Genomic DNA, 26,254 nt, shown 5'->3' with positions numbered 1-26,254 from the left:
TAAATACTAAATAGTCACTTAAAAAATAATTACGTTTTAGTCCCAATCCACTGCTTGCCGAAAGTTTCTTTTTGAAGACTTTTTCCATGCATCAGAGTAATTTCAGCACAACACAAAACCACACATAAGACAAATCCTTGTTTTTAACCAAAAAATCAAGTAGGCTTTAAGGCCTAGAGGCATGACTTATCAACTCTCCCTCCAGAACACAGCTTTGTTTATCTTTCCTGAAATGCTTCTAATACCACATCAGGTGCAGTATTAAAACAAGCAAGAACAGCAAGAGAAGGGGAAAAAAAAAAGTTGCAAACAAGCACGAACATCATAACCATCACTAGCTTAAGAGTCTCTAATCTTACCATCACAACCATAAATCCATCCTTTTGAATATTGCTTTTGTCAGATTCTAAGGCCTTTTCTTTATGTCTGTTTGAACTACAGCATTTCAGATCTCCTCCAACTCTACACCTACACTCCTTCACCAACACTTGTGGGGAGGGAGGCTTGTCTACAGACCGTCAACCAAGCCTGCAAAGCTAGACAACAGAACAAAAAAAACCCTCCGCAAAGCAGTGATTGCTTTCTAAGGTATGCTAATAATTGGTTTTGGGGGGGGAGAGAGGGGAAACCACTTATTTTTCTTTCAAGAATTTGAGATTTCTAATCACTGTAAAGTCTAGTGGTTTTCAGCCTCCTTCTAGCCCCGCATTGTTAAAGATACTTAATCAACATTATATATTGAATGTATGTATTATGGAACTCTAGGCAATGTTTACATTAGCATTATTTCTGTAAGATTAACTGTCCTAATTAGAGAAGGGGGATTTCTGTGTGAAGTAATTTATCATCTTCTTTAATTGTAACTGTTAGCAAAACACAGGTTTTTTTTAAACAACCTGTCCACCTGCACAAAGGAACTGTTAAATTTTCTGTCAGATTATTGGAATAATTTCTAATCTTCACTTTCCAGGAAGAGGAATTTTACACATAATTTACATGTGACAATGTATTGCTGCGTATCACCTGTGAACCAACTCACTGATATCCTCAGTCTGCTGGCAAACGTTAGGTAAAACGGGCTAGCTTAAGCTTCAGAGAAAGAAATTCAAGTTTATGCATTTTATCTCATGCCTCCAATTGACTAGAAGCCCACAGCCACGCAGCGCCGGGTAGCTCAGCCGCTATCAGCACAGGACAGTAACTCACTCATGTTTCTCAGCATTCCAACACGCAAGGAGATGACGGGCTGTTTGGCATTCTTTCATTTATTAACAATTCCAGGTAATTTAATAGCCATGAGACTGATGCAATCCTTTCACCACACTGATTTTAAAATCTAAAAGTAGTTTAGGTACTCCAAATTTTAATATTTCTATAACCACTTTTAAAAGTCACTTAATCATGGAGTGGGAGCATTTTTAAAGAAAAAAATATATTTTAAAATATTACAGTTGCTAATGCTGCCACAGTTTTGTTTCTCTTGAGCCCTATTTTCCAACATAAAGTAATGTGAAACTCAATCAGCTGCAATCATTAACTTCACTCATCTAACCTAGATTGCTCCCTAAAACTAAATAAAAACAATAAAATCAAAATGGTGGCAAAGAGTCCATTAAAAACACTAGAGGATCTGATTGTTTGGTCCTCAGAATGGCTTAACATGTATTTAACTGAGTACATAACCGAACATTTTGGTTCCTGAGGAACTGTAACGTTTGGATGAAGTCCATTGCACAAGGCTTGCAATACTTGGGCTGGAGTCAGATTTTTGAGCTGTGGTTAGGAAACTCTCTGACCAGCCCTAAGGAAGTCACTAAGTCTGACTGTGCCTCCTATCAAAAAAGGGCTTATAAAAATTCACTTCATAAATTTATATGGTGTCAGAGACAGCCTGAAACCCTAGCTTCATTGAAATCAATGACAAAACTTTTCCTCACTTACATAGGCTCAGAATTTCACATTTAATAAAAAAAATTCAGAAACCAGGAAGTTCTGAAATTCCTGCCTGGCCTTGTTACAAACTTGCTATGTGATCTTGAGCAATACGCCTTACTTCTTAATGGTGTGACTTTCCCAGAAGGTGGGGGGGAAGGGAGAAGGCATGATAACTGTACTCTAATTTAGAGGCAGTTTACAAGTTTATAAATATCTGCAAAACATCTGAGCCATTAGATAGAAGCCTCTGTCCAGATCTGAAATACACAACTCAGGTCAAATCCCTGATTTTTAGTTTAAAATAGTTCCTTCATACAAGTTGCTTCTAGCTTGAAGTTCCTGTGCAAAATCTAAGATGAAAGATAATTAACTGGCATTTTAAGGCTATTCATAAATATCAAACTAGAATTTGCCATGGAAGAAAAGAGAAGGTTAAAGTTATTATAAAAGGAACCGTAAAAACAGATTACAGCCTTAAGCCATTGGTCACAGACCCCAAACACTGTAAAGTTCAAGTATGTCCACATATTACCATATAAACAGAACTCTGAGGGCCTTTTTCTTTTACCAACTGCATTGAGGAGATGGCTCTGACATTCCACAACAGACATCCAGAAGTCTGGTTGCCCAATTCAGAAAAGTGAAACCAGTCATGAGGTTTTAGGATACTAATGAATCTAGAATAAATGCTTCATGGTATTAAAAATCTGGTGGTGTGTCTAAAATCCTAACAGCTGTGTCCTCTTTCTTTCAAGTGAAATAAGACCGAAGATAGAAGATCAGCTTTTTAGGTGATGGAGTCTTTAAGTACTCCCTTAGGACACTACTCAGTGTCAGTAGAAAGCAGCTGAATTACATCCATCAATATAAAATACGTCTTCTCCCACACAAGCAATACCAGGCAAAGTAGTACAGAAAATCAACAAAACTGTCTCGGGAACAAGCCTGCAGCATTTGTTTATAAAGCAGTTTATCAAAATGCTAGAAACTGAGATATTACAATGTACCCGTGGGCTTTCTGAAAGGGTCCTTCGTGCCACCATCAGTAGGAGCTGCTGCTGAAGAGCGCTCGCTGCTTGATCTCCGGAAGATGGTTCTTGGCTCTCTGAAGTGGTAGTACTAGAGGAGCTGAACTGTATTTCACTGTGTGCAGAGAGGAGAAAGGACAGAGACTGTTTTAAGAAGCAGTATTTTCCTAGTACTTCTGAAACATTACAGGAAGAAGACTGTAATTACAGTACTGGTTGGCTCCCAGGACATGGAGCCTTCCACCTCCATACCTGAAATCTAGCCCAGGACCACAAAGCAGTTAACCAAAATTTAGATACACGTGGTCTACTACATCCACCACAGAGAAACGGATACTTCTGTATCATAATTTTTCTCATCCTGAGATGAACAGCTACAATGAATCACACTTTAGAAGTGCCTTTTTCTGCTCACTGATGATAATTCAGGTCAAGAGCTGCCTATCTACAGAGCAAAACTGCAGGGTAGCTACTGCAGGGATCCTGGATTACCTTTCAAACAAGCTCACTTAGGTACCAAGCCAATCTGGCCTCACCTGCACTGAATTCAGTGAGTACTAATTTACTCTACTGAGAATTCAGGCTACAAGAACTTCCTTATGTCCTAGCAAGATGACAGCAATACATGAGCTAATTCACATAAGGCTAGCTCAGATATTCCTCATACTAAGCATAAACTCACTGTTGGAGGGCCCCAAGCAAGATGCTGTTTATTTGTTTTTCCCTGTGTTTACTGCTTTATGTTGTAGATACAGCACTCACAACAGTTTACTTGAGGAAATCTTCTGTGCTTACAGCAGCAATACCTGTTGGTGCGCTACGCTACCATTATATGACTGACTGAGTCTCACCAAGAACTATACTGAAATGAAATAGCTGTTACTTGAGGAAAGAAATCTATTTTTAATACTTCTTGCTTATTCTCTTCCAAATGGGGTTTATACATCAGGCGCCCTGCTCTGAGCTCATTACCCCCCTGCCTCTGGATGCCTGCCTTGGGCTCTTACTACTTTCATATCTGCATGAGGTAAAAGCACCTCGATGCTCACGCAAGGTAGTCAATACCTGTTGTTCTTATTTTCCGTAAGGGAAAGACAAGCAGGAGGAAACTAGAGCGATCCGCCTACAGTCAGCAGTAAGGCAAAGAATAAAACTCTCATCTTGCATACCCTGCACTTGCCCCCAAGCCACCGTATTAATTTTAGTGAACTCACCCTTCCTTGCCTTTGGGCACCAATTCCCAAAGCCTGTCACGTAACCCTTGTTACAGCCTTGTGGCTGTCCTGCACAAAACTGGCTGCTAAGCTGCAGTGTCTAGTGCTGAGCTGGGATAAGGTTCAATGCCTGGACTACTTGATGTGGTTCTTCAGCCCTGCTCCCAACAGCTTCAAATGCACACACTCTTTCTCCTTCTCCCCTCCAAAACTTGCTAGCTCTGCCTGGACCGACAGGAACACCAGCAGCCCCAGGATGTCACCAGAGGAGCCACCCTGCCTCTGGTGTCTGAGCCAGGTAGTTCAGTTCTTTAAAGGCCTTGATTGCTATCAGGCTTGGATCCCAGATCTGATACTCACCATCTGCCACTCCAGCAGAGCTATCAGTTGAGTAGAAATGAGAGCTCCCACGCTCCTGACCCTAATGGCTTCCCCTGCCTTCCCCACTCTTCCTGCTATAGGCAGGAGCATGATTTGCTCCACAGAGTCAGGACAGCTGTCATGTTCCCTTTGGACAGTACCAGGAAATGAGGACTTGGTCCAACGCAACCCACTTGATGTCCTAGCCAGAAGGCAGCCTGCCATAAGAAAGTATCTCCTTTGCGGGTCTTGTTCAGCACCTTGTCAACAGTCAATAACAAAAGAGTACAGAACAGATGGGAACAGATCCAAGACCCTGGATCTCAATCAACAGATTTAGGCAGGCAGAAAGGGGAGGAGGTCTAGACACATGCCTCCCAGGAGGAAGATTCCCACATATAAGGACTACAGACAACAGCCATGCCTTTTGCATATCCTGAAGATCCCTACTCAGGGGCGACCTTGTCCAGTTTGAATGAAGGCAATGGATTTGTTTGTTTGTTTCCTCAGGATGAGCTGTCCCGTTACTTGTCAATGTGGGTGCAACCTTGGACTCCCTGTTCACAGCAGGAAAAAAGACAAGCGTAGCCCAAGATCTGCAGGAACACTACCCTGGGAATCCCTGCCCAAAACGCGACCCAACAAAACAGCAGAGGAATAGAACAGTGGCTGCTCATGCCTTCCTAAATGAAGTGTTAATTGCCAATAACTTTCTGCATCTTTATCTGTCTTTCTACGAAAGCCAAGTGGAGTCAAGAGTATTTCTAGATTGGACCATGTCTTTTATCCCATGTTTACCAAGAGATGGAAATGGCAGAAGGACAGCTAGATAGGCCAAGATATTCCCCTGGTACTCTGCTCTATCAGTTCCCGGAAATCAAAATTCTTTTACTCATAAGATTTCTTCCAAGAATAAACTTAAGAGATCAAATCATCTCCCAGCAGACTTGAAGATAACCGAAAAGCCAAGAGAGTCCATAATCTGTTTTCTGTTTACAAAAAAAAAAATAATCCTAGCTCCACCTATCAGCAACCGGCAGAAGAGTCCACAAGCAGCTGGAACACTGACTGTGGGAAAAAGTCAAAAACTTCATAGGCCTGAAAAGAAAAATTAGGGCAAAGAAATTGGGAAGGCAGAGCTAGCAAAGCATCAATTCCAAAATCAGAAGCAGTTATCTGGCCTTCATCTGCCTCCTTTGCCTTTTATTCATCAGCCTCATCTCTCTATATCTCTCCTTACTCTTTCTTCATTTTCTGTTCCCCTCAGCTCGTGTTTGCTGTTTTTTTCCTCCTTATCCCTATTTTCCACACAACCTCCTTCTGACATTCACTTGCTACCCCCCTGACGTGGAATCACCTGCACAGCTACTTAGAAGCTGTGCATCTTGTCTGATGGCATCGTTATCACACTGACAGCAAATACCAATAAGAAATGTGATGGTGGTGTTTGTGTTTTTGTAAGCCTATAAACTAGATTCCACAAATTTATTACCACATATAAATAGGAGCAAACACTCTCTAATCGTAAAATCATTACAGCAGAGCTGATCGCAGAATAACATGGAATCTTGCTAAATAGAAAATCTCTTCATTTGCAGAATCAAATTAATGTTATCAAGATCTACTACAGTAAACTGCACCACTAATGTAAGCAAAGGTATAATTGAACTAAATTTTGAATAATAAATTAACAACTAAAAATATCTTTGATAAACATACAACCTGTGCAGATCAAATGCAAAAGATACATAGCACCCTCTACTGATAACTGGTTATATAGTCAGGAATTTTTTTCTGGCTCACAATTCAGTTTTGTAAGAACACTGAGTAAACACAAGCTAGCTGAGCAATCATACAACACTGAAAATGTTTCAGTATAACCACACAGCACTGGAAAAATCTTCCTTCTCCCTCTCTAATTATTTTGTGACAGTTGCCTTATACAGCTGACAATTTGGCCCAAGCCATTCAAATACAACCCAGCCAAAGTCAACCCCTTTGTTAAGGATTAACCAGCCTCGAGTCTGAGCACTTCTCAAGGTAAGCTCATTATACAGGCACACCACACAATTATTAAGAATTCCCAGCTAATAAAGTTTTACAGGGCTTGGCTAAATTTTATTTTAACCTGCGTATAGGAGAAAGGACTTGGAACCAACATCACAACAGCCACACTAACAAAGCATCTTCCTCTTGGTCCTCGTATGCCCAAAACCACTCGACAGCTTTCAGCAGCCGTTTGGGTTACTACAAAGCTTAACAGTTTGTAACAAATATCCACAGTGATAATAATATAGCTGAAAGCTATTTGTAATACTCACTAAAAAACCACTCAAGTCAAAGCACCTATGGCTGTAAGGTTTGAAGAAGAGCCAGAGGGAAGTTCAGAGTTGGGCAGGTCCCCTTCCATGCATCCAACGGGCAATCACTTCCGAGTTATTGGTCCATGGTGCATTCAAAGTACTTGTTGAACTGAGACCTGAGTAACCCCATTGTACAAGAGCCAGCTGGAGCTAACAACATAGCAGGAACTCCAAATGCCCTTTTCTGCCCTTTCAAAATGGTCAGTTTGTGACACAAAGTGTTGAAAATATTGGATGAACAGCAGCCCATAACTCCCCAATGGTGCCTCCGTTACTCGATGCCATTGCTGATGTCTTCTTACCACCACCTCAGTAGCTTTGATCCTTCTCACCTAAAATGGCCTCCCTGCCATTTCACGCCCCAATCACTTTTACACCTCATCACACAGGCCTCTTGCTATGTCTCAGCTCATTGCTCATTAGGTCTCTACTACAAAGCTGCCAGCATTATTCTCACCACAGTATTGCACAATTCAGGACTGAGATTAAATCCACTACTTGTGAATATTGCCTTTTAAAGCAGCAGAGGATTTACAGTTCCCAACTGTGCTACTAAACAGCAAGACTTGAAAAACTAAAAAGCATAAGAAAATTGAAATTTGTAAAAGTGAGAGCGGCATTAATACTGCATAACTACATGACAAACACAATCATAACAAACATGGAAAAAACACAAAGAGGAAGCAACCTTCACTTTTTTGGAAAGAAATTAGTAATTTCATAAAGAATACAATTAATTCAGAATGCATATTTTAACTTTCCTTAGTGGCTACCGCTGAGGGGAACTCAAGCTAAAAGAAGAAATCTCTCTTAAATCTTGTTCACGTTTTGCCACTCATGTAACTGGATTTGGGGAGCATTTTTGGCATTTGTTTTAAACTTGCAATGGTAACACCCCTAAACAATAAGGCAGAATACCCCAATTTACAGAATGGGAAAACTGGACGTACTGATTTACTGGCGTAACAGACAGAAAAAGATATAAGATCACTGTTAAAAGTTTTGCAATGGACTACAAAATGAACAGCGGCTCATTAAATTTATCAAGTCAGATACTACTTATGGACAGAAAAGCCTTGCAGAACACGTTACCAGTAGTGTCGCAGGCAGTATGAAGGCAGGAAGTTGTGCGCACCTTCTTACTTAGGCGTTGTAAGAATGGGCTCCACTCAGTACACCCTTACTTCTCTGTATTCGTTTTTTTGGGTTTTTTTTTTATTTGATAACAAGCACATAAATGGATAATTTGTAAGCTTATTAAATTTCAGAGCAAAGATAAATGTACTACCTTTAAAAACAAACAGCATATACTAGCTAATAAACTAGAGAACGCATTTTGAGAAGATGCAGCTTTACTGGAATTAGTGCATTAACAGCACCCACGGTTCCATTATCTCCAGAGCCTTTTAAAGCATCCGTTTTACCTCTCCTTATGAGGGAAGAGAAGCGAGTCCCAAAAGCTAAAGGACTACGGAAGCTCCTAGTTCTGAGCAGGATTTTGCTGCCATCATGTGGCAGCGTGGTCCCCTCTAATCTCATTCTGTTGGAAACACCGACTTCCCGGCTCTGTGTTCATGGAGTGAAAGAGGGGCTAAAAAACCCTACAAATACAGGAAAGGATTTTAACTGGCCAAGGTAATACGAGGGTTTCAACCTGTCCCTAGCAAGCTAGGAAGGCAGAAAGGAAAATGCTACCGAGTTTTGTGAAGAGTACTTTTCAGAAAAAACAACGGCTTTATTGTCATTCCAACGTTACCATTTTCAGCACGCACCTGCACACACCATGTTCATTTATGCGTTCAAGCAGCACTACACTCAGGTGACGAGCTCAACAGAAATCACTGAATTCCAAAAGGAACTATATTGGTCGCATCCATTTCAGAATACACTCAGCTGCACAACCTGCCAAGCAGCTTTAAATCTTTACGAGTCAGCAGCCTATTACTAGAGCAATGGGTGATCTTTGTTATTTTGATCACCTTGCCGAGAAATAGAAAGATGTTTTAGTGATACAGTATTTTGTCATTCTAAAATGGCATTTTGAAACACTAAAAATAAATTAAAAAAAAAAAAAAAAAAGAACTACTTTTAAGTCTGCTTTCTCCTATAAGGAATAAGCCTCAAAAGTTCACGGAGTTTTCTAGCCGTGAACATACTAAAGTATTAATGGATTTATACAGGAGACATACAGTATCGCTAAGGCATTCAGATAAATACTTTCATATAGTATAATACACTCAAACAGCTTATTCAGGCATGTGAATGCAAATCAAATAAGTTAACTCATTGATTTTAAATTCTCTCTTTTGCCCCGGGCCAGAAACACTAGCACTCCACAGCTATACTGGCAAGTTACTGAAATTATTTTCTTAGTACTTATTAGTCACTGTTTTGCTGCAACTACTTTTTTAACCTATTGGCCCTGCTGTTGTCCCATCCCATCGTCTCCCTCAAAAAATATTCTCAGAACAAGAAAGTTTAAGCAGAAAAATTTTTTTCTTAATGGAGTTCTCTACCTGTACTGTGAAGCATTTTAGACTTCAATATAACTTCTTAGAAGCACGGTTTTAGTGTCAGAGCCTCATCTGAAAAAGCAAAGAGTCTAGAGGATCAATTGCTCAATTGCTCAGGCAGGACATGCAAATGCAATATGAATGCACGAATTGTACTGGTATGGATGAACCATGTGTAATAATAAAACATACATAAATACCATTATATACATGCAGAAAATTATATTTTTTAATAATAATTATATACATAAATTTAAAAAGATACATTACCAAGAAAGCAGGAGAAGGCTCAAACTAGAATAATTATTTTTTTAAAAGGTATACAGCAAGTTCGGTGTGTATATATACAATCGATTTCAAGTGAAAGCCAAAGCGTCACTTAGGCAGGAAGCCGAATCTACAGCTAAGATAGAAAGATGTTTTTTTTTCTCAGGGCTGGGCAATCATTCTTTCTGCTCCAGTTATCAAATATTTCAGTTGCATGCCATACATCCATTTCTGTGGCCTATCTTACATATTTATTTTAAACTCCAGCTTCTATTACACATATGCAGCACAGCAGCCTCCTGATGCAATTTATGGCTACTGCTGACTGTTGCCAGGCACATGAAAGTGATAAACTGCAACAAGAGGTCCAGCACTTAAACCTAAATATGCATTTAAATTAATCGAATACTTTTGCATCACAAAGTTGTATCACTGTCGATAAAAACCTGGATTGTTCTGAACAGACACCAACTCCATCCCTTTAAAATCAATGCACGTGTATAATGTGCATCCTGCACAGAATTGGGAGTTTCGATATGTTTCTCTTCTCAGGAGTTTAACACAGGAGAGAAGGAAACAGGCTCAAGAATACAAGCAGCATTCTTATGAATTGCATTCTCTAAACCCCAGAGAATTTCTTGAAAGATAGATAAATGGCCAAATGCTTCCACAGCCTGTGTGGGCACAACTCCAGTTGGCTTTAGAAGATCTAATACTTGATTTGAGACACAGAATTGGCCTATCCTCAAGAAGTAGCCTTTAGCTTTTTTCCTACTGAAGAAAAAAACCTCCACAAAAAAAAAACAAAACACACAAAAAGAAACCCAAACAAAAAACCCAAAACCAACAAACAAAAAAACCCCCACACAACCTTTTTTTCTTGGAGCTACACACATATCAGTTTTTCAGCTAGCACAGAGAACATTCCCAGGTCGGTATGGATATACCCACATCAGAATTTTGTGTGTGGACCACCTTCTGTATTTTTGAAATGTAGCTAACCATAGCACATATGTGTCTGCACACACACCAAAGCAAGCTCTGTGCTTTAAATGGAAACAAATGCAAGGATGCAGAGGAAAGCGCTCAAACACCCATAAATACTATTGAGTATTTATGGCATGCTCTTCAGGGACGTTTGATGACCTGTTCTCATCTCTGGTCTGAATACTCATGAACATGTCAGAGACGGATTGCAATATGCCTGAGCAAAACAGCATGAGAAAAATGCAAACTATTTTTCAGAAATAAACCCAGCCCTTCTTGAAACTAAATTTGTTCACATTAGCTGGCAAAATGTTATGCTGAAATAAAAATCATAGAATGGTTTGGGTTGGAAGGGACCTTAAAGATCATCTAGTTCCACCCCCCTGCCATGGGCAGGGACACCTCCCACTAGACCAGGCTGCTCAAAGCCCCATCCAGCCTGGCCTTGAACACTTCCAGGGATGGGGCATGGTGACAGATCATCAGTAAAATTTAAGGAGCAAAACATCCCAAGTTTCACAGTGCCATCACGCCTGTGAACTGCTTCAGGCAGTACCATGAAAGTCTTGGATAGTTCATTCCTGATTGGGAATATTTGCAAAGTTATTTGAAGCAGCAGGAAAAGAACGAACAAATAATCTGAATGTGTAATCATTAGAGCATTTCAAGGATTATCATGTGAATATAGACAGTTATTTAACAACTTTATAGCTAAGTATTACACTTTGATATTGGATGTTGTATTCAGGGTTTCTCCAAACGCTATTCCTTTTCATTACTAACAACACAATTTTACACACAGTAAAAATTTGGAATACATTTTTGGTAGGAGCAAAACTGCATTGAAACTATCAAAATAGTAAAGTGTGTTTCATTAGTACCCTCAAGTTTATTGTAAACTTACTTTTTCTGTCTTTTGCAACATAAGTGAAAGAAGAAGATAAGGAGGGAGCTCTGAGCTCTATTGCTGAATTATGTAGTGACTGCTTCACTTACTCATCATCGAAGAGTAATCAAATATTCAAATTTTGTAGGCTATACATTCAGGCAGCATATTATTTTAGTACTTGATACTCGGGAAAAGAATCCACAACAGTTTACATTAGTTGAAGAGATTTTTTCATAGATGTGAAACCAGGAAGGATAACATGCCTATAGGTCCAGTCATTTAGAAAGTCATTCAAGTCATTCTCAAAGACAGGGCAGCATTTCAAACACATATTGAGCAAAGATACATTACTGAAAGGTATCAAATACTGACACGTTTTTCTTCAATACGTTTGTACACGCATGCTAAGGTTGCTCAACCTTCTAAACAAGAACCCCAGTATGAAAAGAAAGCACATTTAGAAAAGTAGTTAAATGTTTAAAAATTCGTTAGCCTGGTGCAGCAACTATGCACAGAATATATGATTGTTGTTAAGTTTTTTTTATTAGCGTTGATCTATAACTTATGGCCCTATTAGCCTCTCTACTGGGGACGGATCACTCAGATCATGCAAAAATCATTAATCCTATTATTACCTTTCCTGTAATTTTAGGGGTTTAGGCTTTCACTGATATTTATGAGCCACTTTACATGAAATGCCTGGATAACATGATAGCTCACATTTATCTTTTTGACTGCTTATCAAAACTGACTCAGTTATTTAATTACAAGAGACATTCAAAGTAATTAAAGACATTCCTGAGAAACATCTGCTTTCTGTCAGAGTGGCAGACAGAAAAGGTGTGTCAGTGACTCCTCCTTATTTGTGAGACATTTATTAACTCCAACTCGTTTCTCCTGATGCCAGAAAACAGCTATGTACTTCTAACAATGCTTTAACTTGTACCTGTTATTCTTACACCTCGTATTTTTAAGGATGTGTTATTGTTAATGATTGTGGGATTTACTTTGCATTGCCAATCTAATGGGAAGAATTTTAACTTGAAATTGTAACTGTTTTATATAGGTAAGATGTTAAACCTAGTGAACATTTCGTGAAAAGTCAAACTAACCATGCAAAAAGGCAGTCCAAGCTTATATAAAGCACCTGTTTTACACAAATGTGAACTCTCATCCTTATCTGCCTTCCCAGAGGCCAAGCACATACCCAAACCACTTGGCATAGAAATGTTAAGGATTCACTGTAAGAGACAGAGGCTGGTAAAGAACTTGATGCAACAGGGCAGAAGAATGGGGTTCAGGACGAGAAAGCTATTTCCAATTTCTCACTCCAAAACAGATTCAAATGGTCCTTCTGTAACTAGTGTCTGAAGTAATCCATGAGCTGAGAATACAGTTTACACTTTTTCTTGTCAAAGTCTGTCACAAAGCAATTTATAGCTAGAGGTGAAGTTGGCAAGGTAATGGGAGCATCAAATTTGAAGGCAATTAGCTCAGCAGGGAACCCATTCCACAGGGACTGCTGGCAAGAGGTGTTGCTGGCAAGATAACAGACAGAAGTGGGGTCAGGGTAATTACATGGACAACAGTTCAGGAATTGATTAGCTACCTGCCGACGTTTAAGTAACTTACCAAACTCAGTAACAAAAATCACCTGGGAAAGTGAGGGTTAAGATGAAAAAAGAATTAATTTTTTTTTTGGTGATCATTACAACATAAAAACCTCCTTTAAATTTAACTTGGCTGACTTACATTTTTAAATATTTTAAAAGCTGGACTGCTGGACCAGTGAGAGACAGTTTGGTGAGACATAAATATGGAGAGAATTTGAAACAGTTCTAATTCTCAGTAACCTCTGGCCGAACTAAATGATAATTTTAAAAATTATTAATAAGAGACGGTTTATGTTACATTTAAGAAGCTCTGAAAATTTCCAGGACAAGGATTGCAGGTGGACGTAATATCTGTCATTAGGCCGACTACTATAGTTGAAAATACAAACAATAGAACTCAAAAACAAAAAAAAAAGAAGAAAAATTAGAATCTGGTGGAATATATATTAACATTGATAAACTGGAGAATACCCCAAAGATCATCTCACAACACTGCAGAGCTAAAAAGAGGTGATGACTGCTGATATTTGAATTCAGTCAATTCCCTCAAACAGTATTGCTTCCAATGCCAAAGAGCCTCTGAAGGAAGAAAGCACAGACTCCTTCAAACTTGGACATCTGCTTTCTCTGGCACATTCTAGTCCATTTTTATTTCTCTCAGGTTGTCCACCTGGCCCTTTACAATCAAAGGAAGAGCAGGAAGGATGCAAAAGTGACAAACAAAAAACCGTATCACAGCATCACTTCTGTGACAGAGCAGCGTTGTTAAAACTTTGCATTATTTGTGAGAAATGGATTTCAGAAGCCATGCCAAGAAGAAAAGATGTTTACAGGCCAAAGAAATACTACGTTAATTTCAGTTCCTAATAAACTGTTGTGAATTGACAGACCAGTTAGGACTTTACTACTGGAGCAGACAATAGTAGGACTCAATAGACAGAAATAGCAAGTTATAATTTGAATTTAAGATCCTTAAACATTAGTTAATCTGTCTCAAGGCTTTCTTTAAATGGCTTCTTTTGAGTAATACTTAAATAACATCTCCAGTTTTGCATAACTTAGGTAAAAGGTATTTACCTATGGACAATTCTTAAGACAATATTCTTGACAAGCCAGCCAGAATTCATACCCTCCCCAGTCAAAATTCCGTCCCCCTTCACTAGCTGCAGTGTTACCCAGAAATGCCACAGCCCCGAGCATGCCAGCACCCTGGTGCTTCTCCCAAAGCACCCACAAAGCAAGAGGCCTCTTGCCATCACCTGGCCTGGGCCAATTCTCTTCCTTGTAGAGGAGCACATCAGGCCATGATCCATGTACATCCACATAGTTACTCCACTGGCTCAACTCAGTTTGACATTTTCCCTTTAGAAGTAGCTTAATCTTAATTCTATAAGGTAAGCATGACTGGTGGAAAGTGTTTTAAGAGCTTATACACATTTATTGCAGACCTATCAATTGTTCTTCATAAGCTTATTCTAGATTCCAAAATTTGGGCTCCCCGAGATTAAAACTCTATTCCTCCTTTTCAAGGAGGATGCCACCTCTTATGTCCAGGCATAAATTTTCTCCTGCATCCTTTGACCTCATAAAATCTAATTTGTATGGCTCATTAATGGATTCAGATACCAAGCCTAAAGCTATTGTTTCTGCACCGTGTCAGGTATTCATGAAGAAATACTGTCAGAGTCATTGTCTTTGCCTTAGTTAAGTTTCTGATAGGCTGGGAGATAAGCTAAGGACATCTCGGAAGTGCTTTCCATGTCTCTCTTCTAATATCCTTTCATAACAGCAGCATCTCTTGTTGGTATGGACTAGTCTCACAATGAACATCTCCACCAGAGGAGGGCCATCCTCAAGGGAATAATTTCTGTCGAGAACCCTCCACAGACAGAAGAGACTGTAACCGAAGCAATCATTGATTATGCCTTATGCTTTATTTTATTCTATTTGCCTTTTTCTTCAGAAATAAAAAGACCATTAGTTAATAACTGTAATTATTTAGCTTACCTTTAACCATGGATAAGAAACTAACCTGACATAAGTGATGTGCATGCCTGTAGGTGGGGACAGAGCAAAGGGGGAAGGAAAGATGTCTCATTCCTAAACTGTCTTTAAAGAAGATTTGCCCCTCTATTTTCTATAGGCAATAAGTGTTCTGTATTGTCTAAATAAAAAATTACTTGATGGTGAATACCTGAAGAAAAAATAAAAACCCTTTCCTTCCCGTAATACCCTTCAATCTATGTGCAGATGGTAGGAACTGCCCGTTGAACAAACAGCTCTCACTAATCTCTCTGGCCTAATCATATTACAAACTGCCCTCGCAAAAACCAACCTGGGCACGCTTCATGCTTCCTTGTCCTCCTTCCTTGTTTTTCATGTGAACTTCTGCTTTATACTTTCCTTCACGCTGCTCTGTTCTTGGAAGAGCTCTTGTGTTCTGTCTTCCCACTGACTCCCATACAGAAACAGTTCTGGGAACCCACTCGTCTTTGCTGCCTTGTTCTGTTCCCCAGTCTGAACTGTCACTGTACTCTGACATTTCCAGCAAAGGTGCTGATCTTTAGAAATTAAATGCATGTAAATGGCTGCGAAGACTATCTGAACTTGCTTTTGTTAACAATGTTTAGCAGACTCCTTAAAAATAGCTCACACCCCTAGAGGTCTGCAAACCACAAACTAAAAAACAGTACTTAACATAGTACAGAGACATCACATAAGCATCTAGCAAACTAGCAGACAGATTCAGAAGGATTTCTTATATGAGAAGGAAGATTGTTCTTCTTTTGATAAGAACAGATTAACTGATAAATGTCAGGGGACAGCAAACTATTTCTGAATTTAGGACAGATTCAAGTTCATAGTTATATGATGGAGGAGGAGGGGAGTATCCCGTACAAAGCGCAATGAAGAGCGTTGCAAGAGTTAAATAGCCCCAAAATAAAATGCTTCATTTTAAGGTCAAAACTGAACTCTTAACAGGTTGCTTGCGTTTGGTTTTTTTTTTTTTTTTGGCCAAAGGTGAAAGGCTCTGCTGTTAGAATCCACAGGAAGCAGTGTCACTGGTTGATACTGACACAGAACTAAAAATCTACAAAGGACCCAAGAGGCATGGGAAGTGAGCAAGACAAGGTTGACAGAACAGCTGGTAACTCTTACTGGTCCCACTTACTTTATTTTATTTACAATCATCTTATTTATAATCACCACATTTGACTTTGGCTATTCCCAGAAAGCAATGAAAGCACACTGGATAGTTCTGGTTTTCATTTTCACTTTTCCTTATCAATATTCTTACAAAGCAACCACTGTTTTAGTACCGAACAAAAAATGCATGCTTTGACACCTCTAGAATAGGTTAGCATATTTATTCTCCAGTACTTCTCTTCATATGCATCTTTCACAGCTACAATCATTTTCATAGCTTCTAGCAATGAAAACTTTTAACATTTCTAAAAATAAGGGCTTACTTACTGAGCATTTGAAACACAATCACAATTTGATAGCTGATGTCGAAAATTTCCTTCCTTCTGACAGCCAGCCTTTAAATAACAGGATCGAATTTCCCCTTTAGAAAATATAGAGAAAAAAAAAAATCAGTTCAGTGATATGATCATTTACTGTTTTGGTTTTTTTATCAACTTTGTAAAACATTTCAGGTCAGACACTTATACGTATAGTTTTCAGCCTGTGCACTAGGCTTACTTCAGAAAGCAAATTAACATTTGAAACCTGAGACAAATCAAAACACAGAAGTTAGAGTGAAAATTTAAAAGGTGTGTAAAGTAAATGCAAAGCCTATCTATCAATATAAGTTCATTGTAAAATGTGAAATCATCAGGTCCTTTCAGTTCACAAAGGTGAGGTCGGAAGGTATACAGCAGGGAAAAATTCTGCAAAAAGCGTAGCCACTGCTACTCCCTCCTTGCATAAGCAGCAGAAAGTGAAGGGTCGCTGCTCATTGACCCAGGTGATGCCATCTGCCTGACTGGCACCTGCTGCTCTTAGCCCCACAGCACACCAGCAGCTGCAAGCCACACCAGGAGGAACTGGCAGAAAACCGAAGCATCTCTGGGGTCACGAACCCAGCTATCATGAGCACTCATTCCACACTGGTTTTAAAGGCAGCTTTAAGGGGAACACAGCTTTTGGAACAGCTGCCTTTCAGAGGTATGGGCCAGTACCCCACAAGGCACTGCACGGAGTTCAAACAATCCGCCACCAAGTATATTACAGTTTCAGCCTCCAGGAATGACTGCAGAGCAGCAGCATACCAAGCACAGGCATGGGGCAAGACTAGGTCGTCACCCTAATTCCTTGAAATGGGTAGCAGACCAGAACTCCAAACAAGAGCAACCACCACATTATCAGAGAGAGTTCAGTCTGAGACAGATGAAGAACGAAACAGTAAAAAGGAGCAACATTTTGCCCAGGCAGGCCAGTGCAAAACTCCTCACCAGGCAGAAAGTGCCAGGGGTTCTTCTGCAAAGACAGTAGTAGTCTTCTGGCCTAGGCAGCATATTTTGAGGATGATGTTTAAAAGATAAACTTCACGCAGCGTGTAAGCCTCAGGTCTGCGATGGTCACTGGTAGATTTTGAAAACTCTAGTTATTGCTGACCTGACTTTAAATTACTAAACTCTTCTTTAATGCATATGGAAAAAACATCTAATCAGTAACAGACAAGAGAAATATCCTTCCAGAGCATCTAAAGCTTCTTTAGAGATTTCCTCACACATTGTAATTATTTCAACTACAGAAACTCACCATTTTCATCTATGAACACGTGCATTGCATCCACGGAGAGCTCATCTTGGACAGACGCCTCAGGTCCGCTTATTACTTGCAAGACAGAACTGTCTTGCTGAGAAGTTACCCGGTAGATTATCTGCCTTTGCCTGTTGCCCTGGTAACTTGACACAAAAATGTTTCAAAACTACTATGAGGAACTTTTTTCTTGTTCTCAATAAAACAAAAAGAAAGAGAGGTTAATTAAAAGTTTATGTCATTTCTACTCAGTGAAACAAAACAGCTTACATCATACTTTGAAGTACAAAATTGTAAAGTAAACTGGCCTTACAGTGCTGCAAATTTGGCAGACTCTGGTAGCACTGGACTAGTACTAGCACGATCTTGGCTTTGTACATCTGATCTTTCCTGTTTAGGAAGTTGCTCACAGTGCTTTTCTGTTCCCACCGTTTCTTCTTTTCTCTCCGTCATCTGGCTATCTGGAAAACAGGGCAGTGAAGTGGAGCCACTCTCTGCAGATGACTGTCAAGAGTTCCGTTCATTAACTACTGAACAAGAGCATCTAAAAGAGAAAAGCTAAAACACTGCAGTTATTACTAGTTTTATGAAAAACGTTAGAATTACTTAAAACAATACAATCACAGAAGTCTGGACGAGGAGGTACTCTGACTCGAGGCTACGCGAACCGGCTGTTTCAAGAACAGGCTGCATGAAGCATAGGACAAACGAGAGAGAATTTCTGCTTTGCCTCTCCCATTGTTTCAAAGGGAAGCAATCTGTCCCTAACCTAGAATGGTAAGAGGCTGCTTCCCTGGGGGCTGTAATTTGTTCCCAAGCTGTGTATACTAGCAGCAGAAAAGCAGAAGCACTGGCCCATTTCCTTTTTACAAAAGGCAAAGCAGCACCTTCAAAGGAAACAGAGCTCTTGCATGGGAAAGCAGGTAGCTGCCTAATCCCCCTTCCTCACTGGCCACACACCTGATGCAGGACAAGCAACAAACTAGCTAAACAATTTCACAGTAGATTTTCCTACACTTGGAAAATACAGAACCATAGATTTTAAAAAATACATAATGGACTTGTCCGATTTCTACCACTTTGAATACCTATTATATTTATATTACCTCTCTACACATGTATGTGATTTACTTATATATATGCATACAACTTTCAAGCAATAGTCTCTTTTAGTTACTAAGATTCAGGTTGAATAGTGAATCATTTTGCAACTGTGCTTTGACTGTAAACTAAAAAAATTATCTGTTAAGATTTTAAAGTGCAACTAAGACAGTGATTTCATCACCACTATGTGCAGTCACACAGTTAAATGCTCTAAATAAAAAAAAAAAAATGTTTTTTGTGGTGCTTGTTGGAGATGCCTCAGTGAATCCTGTAGCTTCTTGCACTAAGCAAGGTGTATTGAAATGTACTTACCCAGACTTCCTGCAATACCTGCTGCTTAAATGCCTTAGAAATTTAATCATCAAGAAAAAACCACAGAAATTCCCCCCACAAAAAAATCCCGTTTGTTAAAACATATTTCCTACCAGTACAATTACCATCCTAAAACGCAAGAGTCACCAGTGGAGAAATAGTGGTGTCATAGCTAAGATGGTCTAATGATAAAACAAGGCTTGGAGAGATGTAGTACCTTTTACTAGGCCAACTGAAATAATTGAAAAAAGCAAACAAGCTTTTGGATATGCAGACCTTCCAGATCATCTGTCTTGTTTTCTTCCAACTCTATCAGCTGATCTAATAACACGTTACCTCTAGAAACAAACCTACCTTGGGGAGTTAAGCCACTTCTACACCAGTTTCAATTCACAGGACACACCCCTCTAATATCCTAAAGCCTCAGACACTCGCACATAACCCCTTTTCACTGCAGAAATTTCACACTTACTTTGGGGAGGGGGAAATCTGGAAAAGTAAGAAAAACTTTAATTGTACCACCACATCTTGTCCCAGCAGGTCTCAGCCCTTAACGTGAAACCCAACAAGCAGCACCAAGCCTGATGAGTCTCACTGGGGCCCCAAAAGCTCACCAGGCAGGATACCACAAGCAAGAGGAGGGAATAGGCAGTAAAGATAAAGACACTGCATAACTCCTGCATGGAACAACAGCATTTCTTCAGCTCCCATGAAGGGGGGGGACAAAACCAAAAGGATCTCATACAACACTGCCAGCGTTCTGAGTCTCCTGCTCTCTTTCCATAGCACATGTCGACCAAGGACCCAAGGATTCTGACTTCTTGTTTGATAAATACAATGAGCATAAGTTTGGTTTAGGGAAATCTTTTTTATCTGTTGTGCATGGAGACAAAATTCAATAGGTCTTCCAGACCTATTTTCTTCTATATGGAGGGGAAGCGGGAGGGGCAGAGAGGGGAAGGCAGCAGGGAGAGGAGCAGACAACACTATTTTTCCTCTCTTAATTAAAAGATTTAAACACCATTTTAAGCAGAAACTGTACCTCATTTAACTGTGGCATTACTGGAGCATCCCGTTAATGATGTAACTGTACCTGAGGGAGGTGACAGAGCCTCAGACACCTAATCGAAATCACCTTCCTAAAGGCTTGGGCTGTTCAAGTTGTAAGAATAATTGATAGAGATCAGAAACTGTGGTTTTAATAATCTAATTGGTCCCATATTGCCCAAAACTAGCTCTAGGGCTGGAACAATTAAAAAGATTTTTTAATTTGATTATCTAGTGGTTTCAGAAAATGCCTCTCTTTTTCATTCCAAACCACAAGCCTTGCAGACTTCTTTTCCCTGCAGTGGTAAAGAGTCATAATAATAAAAACATAAATGTACTGCTTCTTACAGGCTTTATATGCCAATCAAACAACAGCATGGTAATGAGTACTTGGGGCACTGGAAAGGTGGGCTACAATGGGTTTGTGACTGATTTTCATGATTATTACTCATTTTCTTCTGAGTGACTTACACCTTCAGTATTTAAATGGAGATAAAGGTGTCTAGACTAGGAGTGTTCTGCCACGGTACGTAATTGGCTCTACGTCACCAAATGCTCCTTGCATCCAAATTGTGCTGGCAAAGCTCAAGTTACGAGGAAAAACCCTCTCCAAGAGCAAGAGACAAGTAAAAAGCACAACACGGCAGTGTACCTACACCTTCCTTGTAGCCTCCTACCACAGCCATTTAGCCCACACCACTGCTCCACATGTCTCTGGCATACACACAGCTGGGCTTGCAGAAGCCCCAAACTCAGACCCAGGCTCTGTAACTTCATTATTTATCTGGAAATTATACGCCACATGACTCATATGTGAGGTGTAACTATCAAGATTCGTGGCTAAATCAGGCTTGAGGAAGGGTGATTCAGAATAATCACGCACAAGCAACCAAGTTTTGGTCTGTACACCATTTTCATATTTTTGTTGAGCACAAGATACATCCTTTACTTATCCTAGTAAAGTCCTTACCAAGATAAACATTTCTTATATGCCCTATAGGGGTATAAGATACATCCTGTAAACATTTTTGTTTGCACTGAAGAGTTGTAACAGCATAGCAACATCACTTAAAAAATAAAACTTCCTGATACCGACAAGTGAGTTCCTAAGTTAAATGCATTTACACTACCAAAATTTCCTTTGCCACATAACTTCTTCCATTTGTGGAACAGATTTTAGCTAACCCAAATCATCTTTGTAGACAAGCCTTTGGTCCACACTGGGTGGAGACTGAAAACAGTTTTACAGTTGAAAAGGAGCAGCCTTTGTACATATAGTAATCGCAATAACCAACTGTCAATGTATCTCAACTTTAAAGTTGCCTTATTATTAGGTAAGTACAATGAAATTTTATTGCTCTGTAACTTTTCTCCAAAATATTTTTACTGTTTCGTGCCCTCTCCCCAGAGTCTCCCAGAGGTTTTTCCGCATCTTTTACTTGTATATCCCTACCCCAATCTCCACAACTCCTCTAAATTAAAATGCCACTGTTGTCATAATTTCAAATGCCATCTGGTTTGAAATCTGGTCAAGCAGAATTAAGCTAATTAAGCCTGAATTTTTTCTGTTCATTAATTGCTCTGCTACAGAATCTACTTCCTTCCACAACACTACATTCCAAAATAGAAAGTTTCACTTTAAGATATATTTGTTGCCCCGTCGGCTGCAGAGATAACGGATTTCAAATCACTCTATGCTCATGTTTGTACCAGCATGAAACAAAACCTTTCCAAGTTGTGAAGTGTCCCATTCACATCTCTGGAGAATATATCCTAAGGACATTCCCGACCCTTTCTTCATTGACGGCTTTAGCAGAAAAATCCAGTTTACGTACTTTATTCTCAATCCAAATTTGCCTATTTTGCCACAAATACATTAAAAGAAATATCTGATGTTAAAGCTGGTCACCCACCAAACAATGGAAGCCCCCAGGGAACCTCACACAGTCCAAGAATTCCTATAAAAGTTCAGCATGGGCACTGAAGAAACCCATGGGATTATCAATTAATCAGGATTACCACATTAATCCTGAAGTGAAAGGAAAAACTAGCAATAACTACTGTACCTATTACAGGACAGAGAGACATGAGAACAGAAGTAATTCGTTTAAAAAAAAAAAAAACACCTCCTAGGCCAGTAGCAGAACTGGGAATAAAATCAAGGTTTTTGAAGCCTTGGGTAAGTAATCTAATCATTATACCTAACAATTATGCTAGAATACGAACCTCTGAAATAACCTCAGAGTTTCTTTACAAGCGTCAGCCTTATCAAACATACTATTACCTCTTTGATTTAAATACTGAAATTTTTAAATCTTAACATGTCAAGCCTCACACATCAAATATCAGATTTAGAGAACTGAGTTCTGTACCCCATTTGCTCCCCATCCAAAGAGAGGCATCAAATGCCACATGGTCCCTCTCTGGCATAAGAATCAGGGATGGCACACAGCTGCTCCAAGAGAAGAGCCAGCACCTGGCAGGGCTTTGAGTCCCAGGTGCTACCTGCCTGCCAGCAAACTCCCCTGCTGTCACCTCCCACCATGGCTGTCATTTGGGCTGGTGATTCAATGCACAAGATCCCTGTTGCCCATGGTTATGTGGCAGGCGATAGCCCTCTTTCTCACACACAGGGGAAAAAAACTGAGGGGTCTAAAAATATCCACATGAGTGTGCTTTAGGTTTTTTATAGGAGAAGGGTAATTGCTTGGGATCCAGAAGAACTCACTCGAGGTTGTGGTTTGTGCACTGCCCAGAATGATGAGTACCTTTTCTAAAAAGAGCCTGCAAAACATCCAAATTCAGGCCACACAGTCCCGGTTTATGTCCTCCGGAGCCGGTCCCCACCACTCCCAAGGTGGGCTTTGCTCCCTGGGTGATAACCTTACCTGTCCTAGATTACAAATCAACTGTGCCAAAGGAGACATACATGAGCCTTTGCCCTGCATAAGTCTGATAGAGAGCTGCTCTTACTCAGCTCCAGGCACGGCAGAGTAACCGAACACAGACCAATAAACCCAGCTTTCCTTACGCATCTCAAAGACTGAAGAAAATTTGCAGTTGCTCTTCCACACGCTTTCATTACGTGGGCGGTGCAAGCTTGATTCAAAACTGAAAGGACACTGGCCTGGAATTCATTTTTAGCAACAGTGTCAGTGGTACTTTCTCACCATCTAGAGATGGGGTGGCAACAGAACAGCCCTTGAGACAACTTTTTTTATGTCCTGCATTTTTACACATTAAATCTGGCATCCTTAGTAGTGTTAAGCAAGGCTTTAACTTTCTTGTATTGCATTTTACTGAGCTATTTACTGGCAAGACGATGTATCTTCTGTTTCCACACAATTCACAAGTGTGTGGAGGGAGTGCTTCTAACAAAGACCCACCCATGACATATGCTCACTTGCAAGACTGTTCTGATGAGCACATTTCCCAGCGTTCTTCAAATCATGCAAAATGCCAGCTTTCTTACACACAGCTCTGAATATGCAGCTTTCCAGGAATTTGCCAAGTTTCTCACGTTGCCTAATAAACACCTTTGTGCGGTGCACTTCATGCTCATTTGGACCAGGCATCTATTATTAGCTTTTGCCAATTAGGCGGTTTGCAAGGTTAGAAGAACAAAAAACAAACACAACCAACCTCCTCCCTCAAAGCAACTGGTGCATTTCTTGACTTGGCTCTGTATTCCCCATACAAACACTTTTTTTTTTAAAACCACTTTAATGTGGGAATAATGTTTATTCAGATTTGTTCTAAAGATGCTATTTTGTTAAAGCATATTTGTAATTGCAAGGCTGTAAACAAATTAGAGCCTTTCTCATTCCTAAAATCCAGCCCTACTGTGGGGAAGCCGCCAGTAATGACAGTAATTTATTTTTGCAAACAGCACGTTCTGACTGGGCTAGAAAATAAAGCCTAGTCGCTCTTAAAAATAACTGCCTTTGAACTACCTCTCCCTAGCTTAAAGAGTTCACATTGAATCTCATTTTTCCCACAGCGTGGGCCCGAGGTGCAGGAGGCACCTCGCAGTGACAGGAGCCACAGCTGCCGTTCCCACTCCTGCAGGGCGTCCCCCTTCCCGGCCTGCTCCTTTCCCAGGGTGGCACTTGCTGTGCCAACACCAAAAATGAGCAGGGACACTTCATCATGCATGTGTGCAGCGCAGCCTCACCCTCTCACAAACATACAGACTTGAGAAAACAGGAAAGTTGGAAATTCAGTTCAGGTTGCTTTAAGTGGCAGCTTGGTTTGAGGGAAGTGCAGAATCACCCTATTTCCTCAGGATCCTTGATTCCAACAAGAATCTAATTTACTAGATCTACAGCACAATAACCACACACACATTAGTAAAGTTTTGGTTTGCTGGGGTTTTTTGCCACTGGGGAATCTATAAGTCTGATTTATTCTGACCACCCATTTGCTTTCTTTTATGCAGCACTTCCCCATTCATCTTATGTCTGAAAGCCCTTTGCAGATTAGCTGCACTTTTTTTTTTTTTTTCAAAAAAAACCCAAAAAACAACCAAACCCAAAACCCCTTACCTCTGAAATTTTTATCTTTTCTCTTTTCCAGCTAAATCACATCACACAGAAGTCAAATTCTTGTGCAAACACTCCTTTTTATGTTTGAGTAGCAGCAAAGATCCCGATCCACTTGCCGCGACCCTCATTCTGTTGCACATGGAGGTCACCCCAGACCCGAGCCCCTGCACCCCGGGGACCTGGAGGGGCTCTCTGGGCTTAGCAGGGCATCGGCTGAGCAGGCTGAGGTGGAGAGCAGGGCTTGCTCAGCACATGTCTTAGGAAACCAGGGAGTTCAGACCAGAGCCAGCAGGCAGGCTAATAAACTCGATAGAGCAGGACAGAAACTGCTCCGCAGAGCAAACAGCCTAAGAAGGGGGGAGAGATGGGTAAGAGAGACCAGAACACAGGCACCAGGCCTAGGAGGGGCAAGATTTGACTTGGGAATGGAGAGGAGGGTAAAGCACAAGAGAAGTGAATGCAAACCATGGGGAGGCAACAGCTTTAGGGTCAAAAAAGTGGAAAAGTCTAGAAGAGCAATGGTGTGGCTAGGAAGAAGAGAAAGATGAGAGAGAAGTAGTAAAGAGGAATGAAAATAAGGAGGTCACAGAGGAGGGACATAGAGGAAGAGAAGGCACAGGATTAGAAATATAAAGTGGAAGGAAAAAAGGACACAAGTGAAAGATGGAATGAGGTATGGGTCTAACGTAATTAGTAGGAAAGGTAAGAGGAAAGAGTTAGGAAAGGCAAAGTGAAAGGTAAAGAGAATCTACAGGTAGATGACACATCAAGAAAAAAAGGTAATGAGAATCTACAGGTAGATGACACATCTATAAAATAAAACCACCTACCTAATTTATTTTTTTTAAACAAGATTAAAAAAATTAATTTCACATTTGTCTTTAAAACAGCTGACAAACTTTGAAACCAGCTGTATGTTTTTTCATGTAATGGAAGGTTCTTGCGGGAACGAGCTCGGGGAGCAGAGACTCCCTAGGGCCTGTCAAAGGACAGGGATACCACTGTAAAACAGGAGCGCCAAGCTGTTCTGCTGAGGGCAATTAAGTTTCTTATCTTCCATGTAAAATAGGTACTGAGACTGCATCCTCTTAGGCTGTCTTAGCTTATTATCGTATCTAAGGTAAACCAAACATTTTGGAGAAGGGGAAGATGCGGGGTGTCTTATTTCACTTTGGCCCAGATCTTCTAAAGCAATTGTACCAATCACTTGGCAAGTACCCTGAGATTGCACCCACCTTCACTGCACTGTATCTCACATCCTCACAAAACAGTCCTGCTAGTTTTGCCTAGAGAGCTGCTAAAGACACTACA

General features: G+C 40.2%; 1 protein-coding gene across 2 annotated transcripts in view; it reads right to left on the bottom strand.

Moving 5' to 3' along the window:
- The window catches only part of PCNX2 (pecanex 2), a 161,074-nt gene that overhangs the window by 120,107 nt on the left and 14,713 nt on the right, over window positions 1-26,254 (bottom strand). For both annotated transcript variants that reach the window (XM_063329031.1, XM_063329032.1), the window contains 4 exons: window positions 18,250-18,397; window positions 17,937-18,082; window positions 16,644-16,737; window positions 2,943-3,078 (listed from right to left, as the gene is read on the bottom strand). In XM_063329031.1, coding sequence (XP_063185101.1) covers window positions 2,943-3,078; window positions 16,644-16,737; window positions 17,937-18,082; window positions 18,250-18,397 — 524 coding nt within the window. The remainder of the gene's footprint in view (window positions 1-2,942; window positions 3,079-16,643; window positions 16,738-17,936; window positions 18,083-18,249; window positions 18,398-26,254) is intronic.

This window comes from Chroicocephalus ridibundus, chromosome 3 (assembly GCF_963924245.1).
Source record: "Chroicocephalus ridibundus chromosome 3, bChrRid1.1, whole genome shotgun sequence".
NCBI lineage: Eukaryota > Metazoa > Chordata > Aves > Charadriiformes > Laridae > Chroicocephalus > Chroicocephalus ridibundus.
Note: the sequence above shows the minus strand (reverse complement) of the source record. Positions and strands in the feature narration are given on the sequence as shown.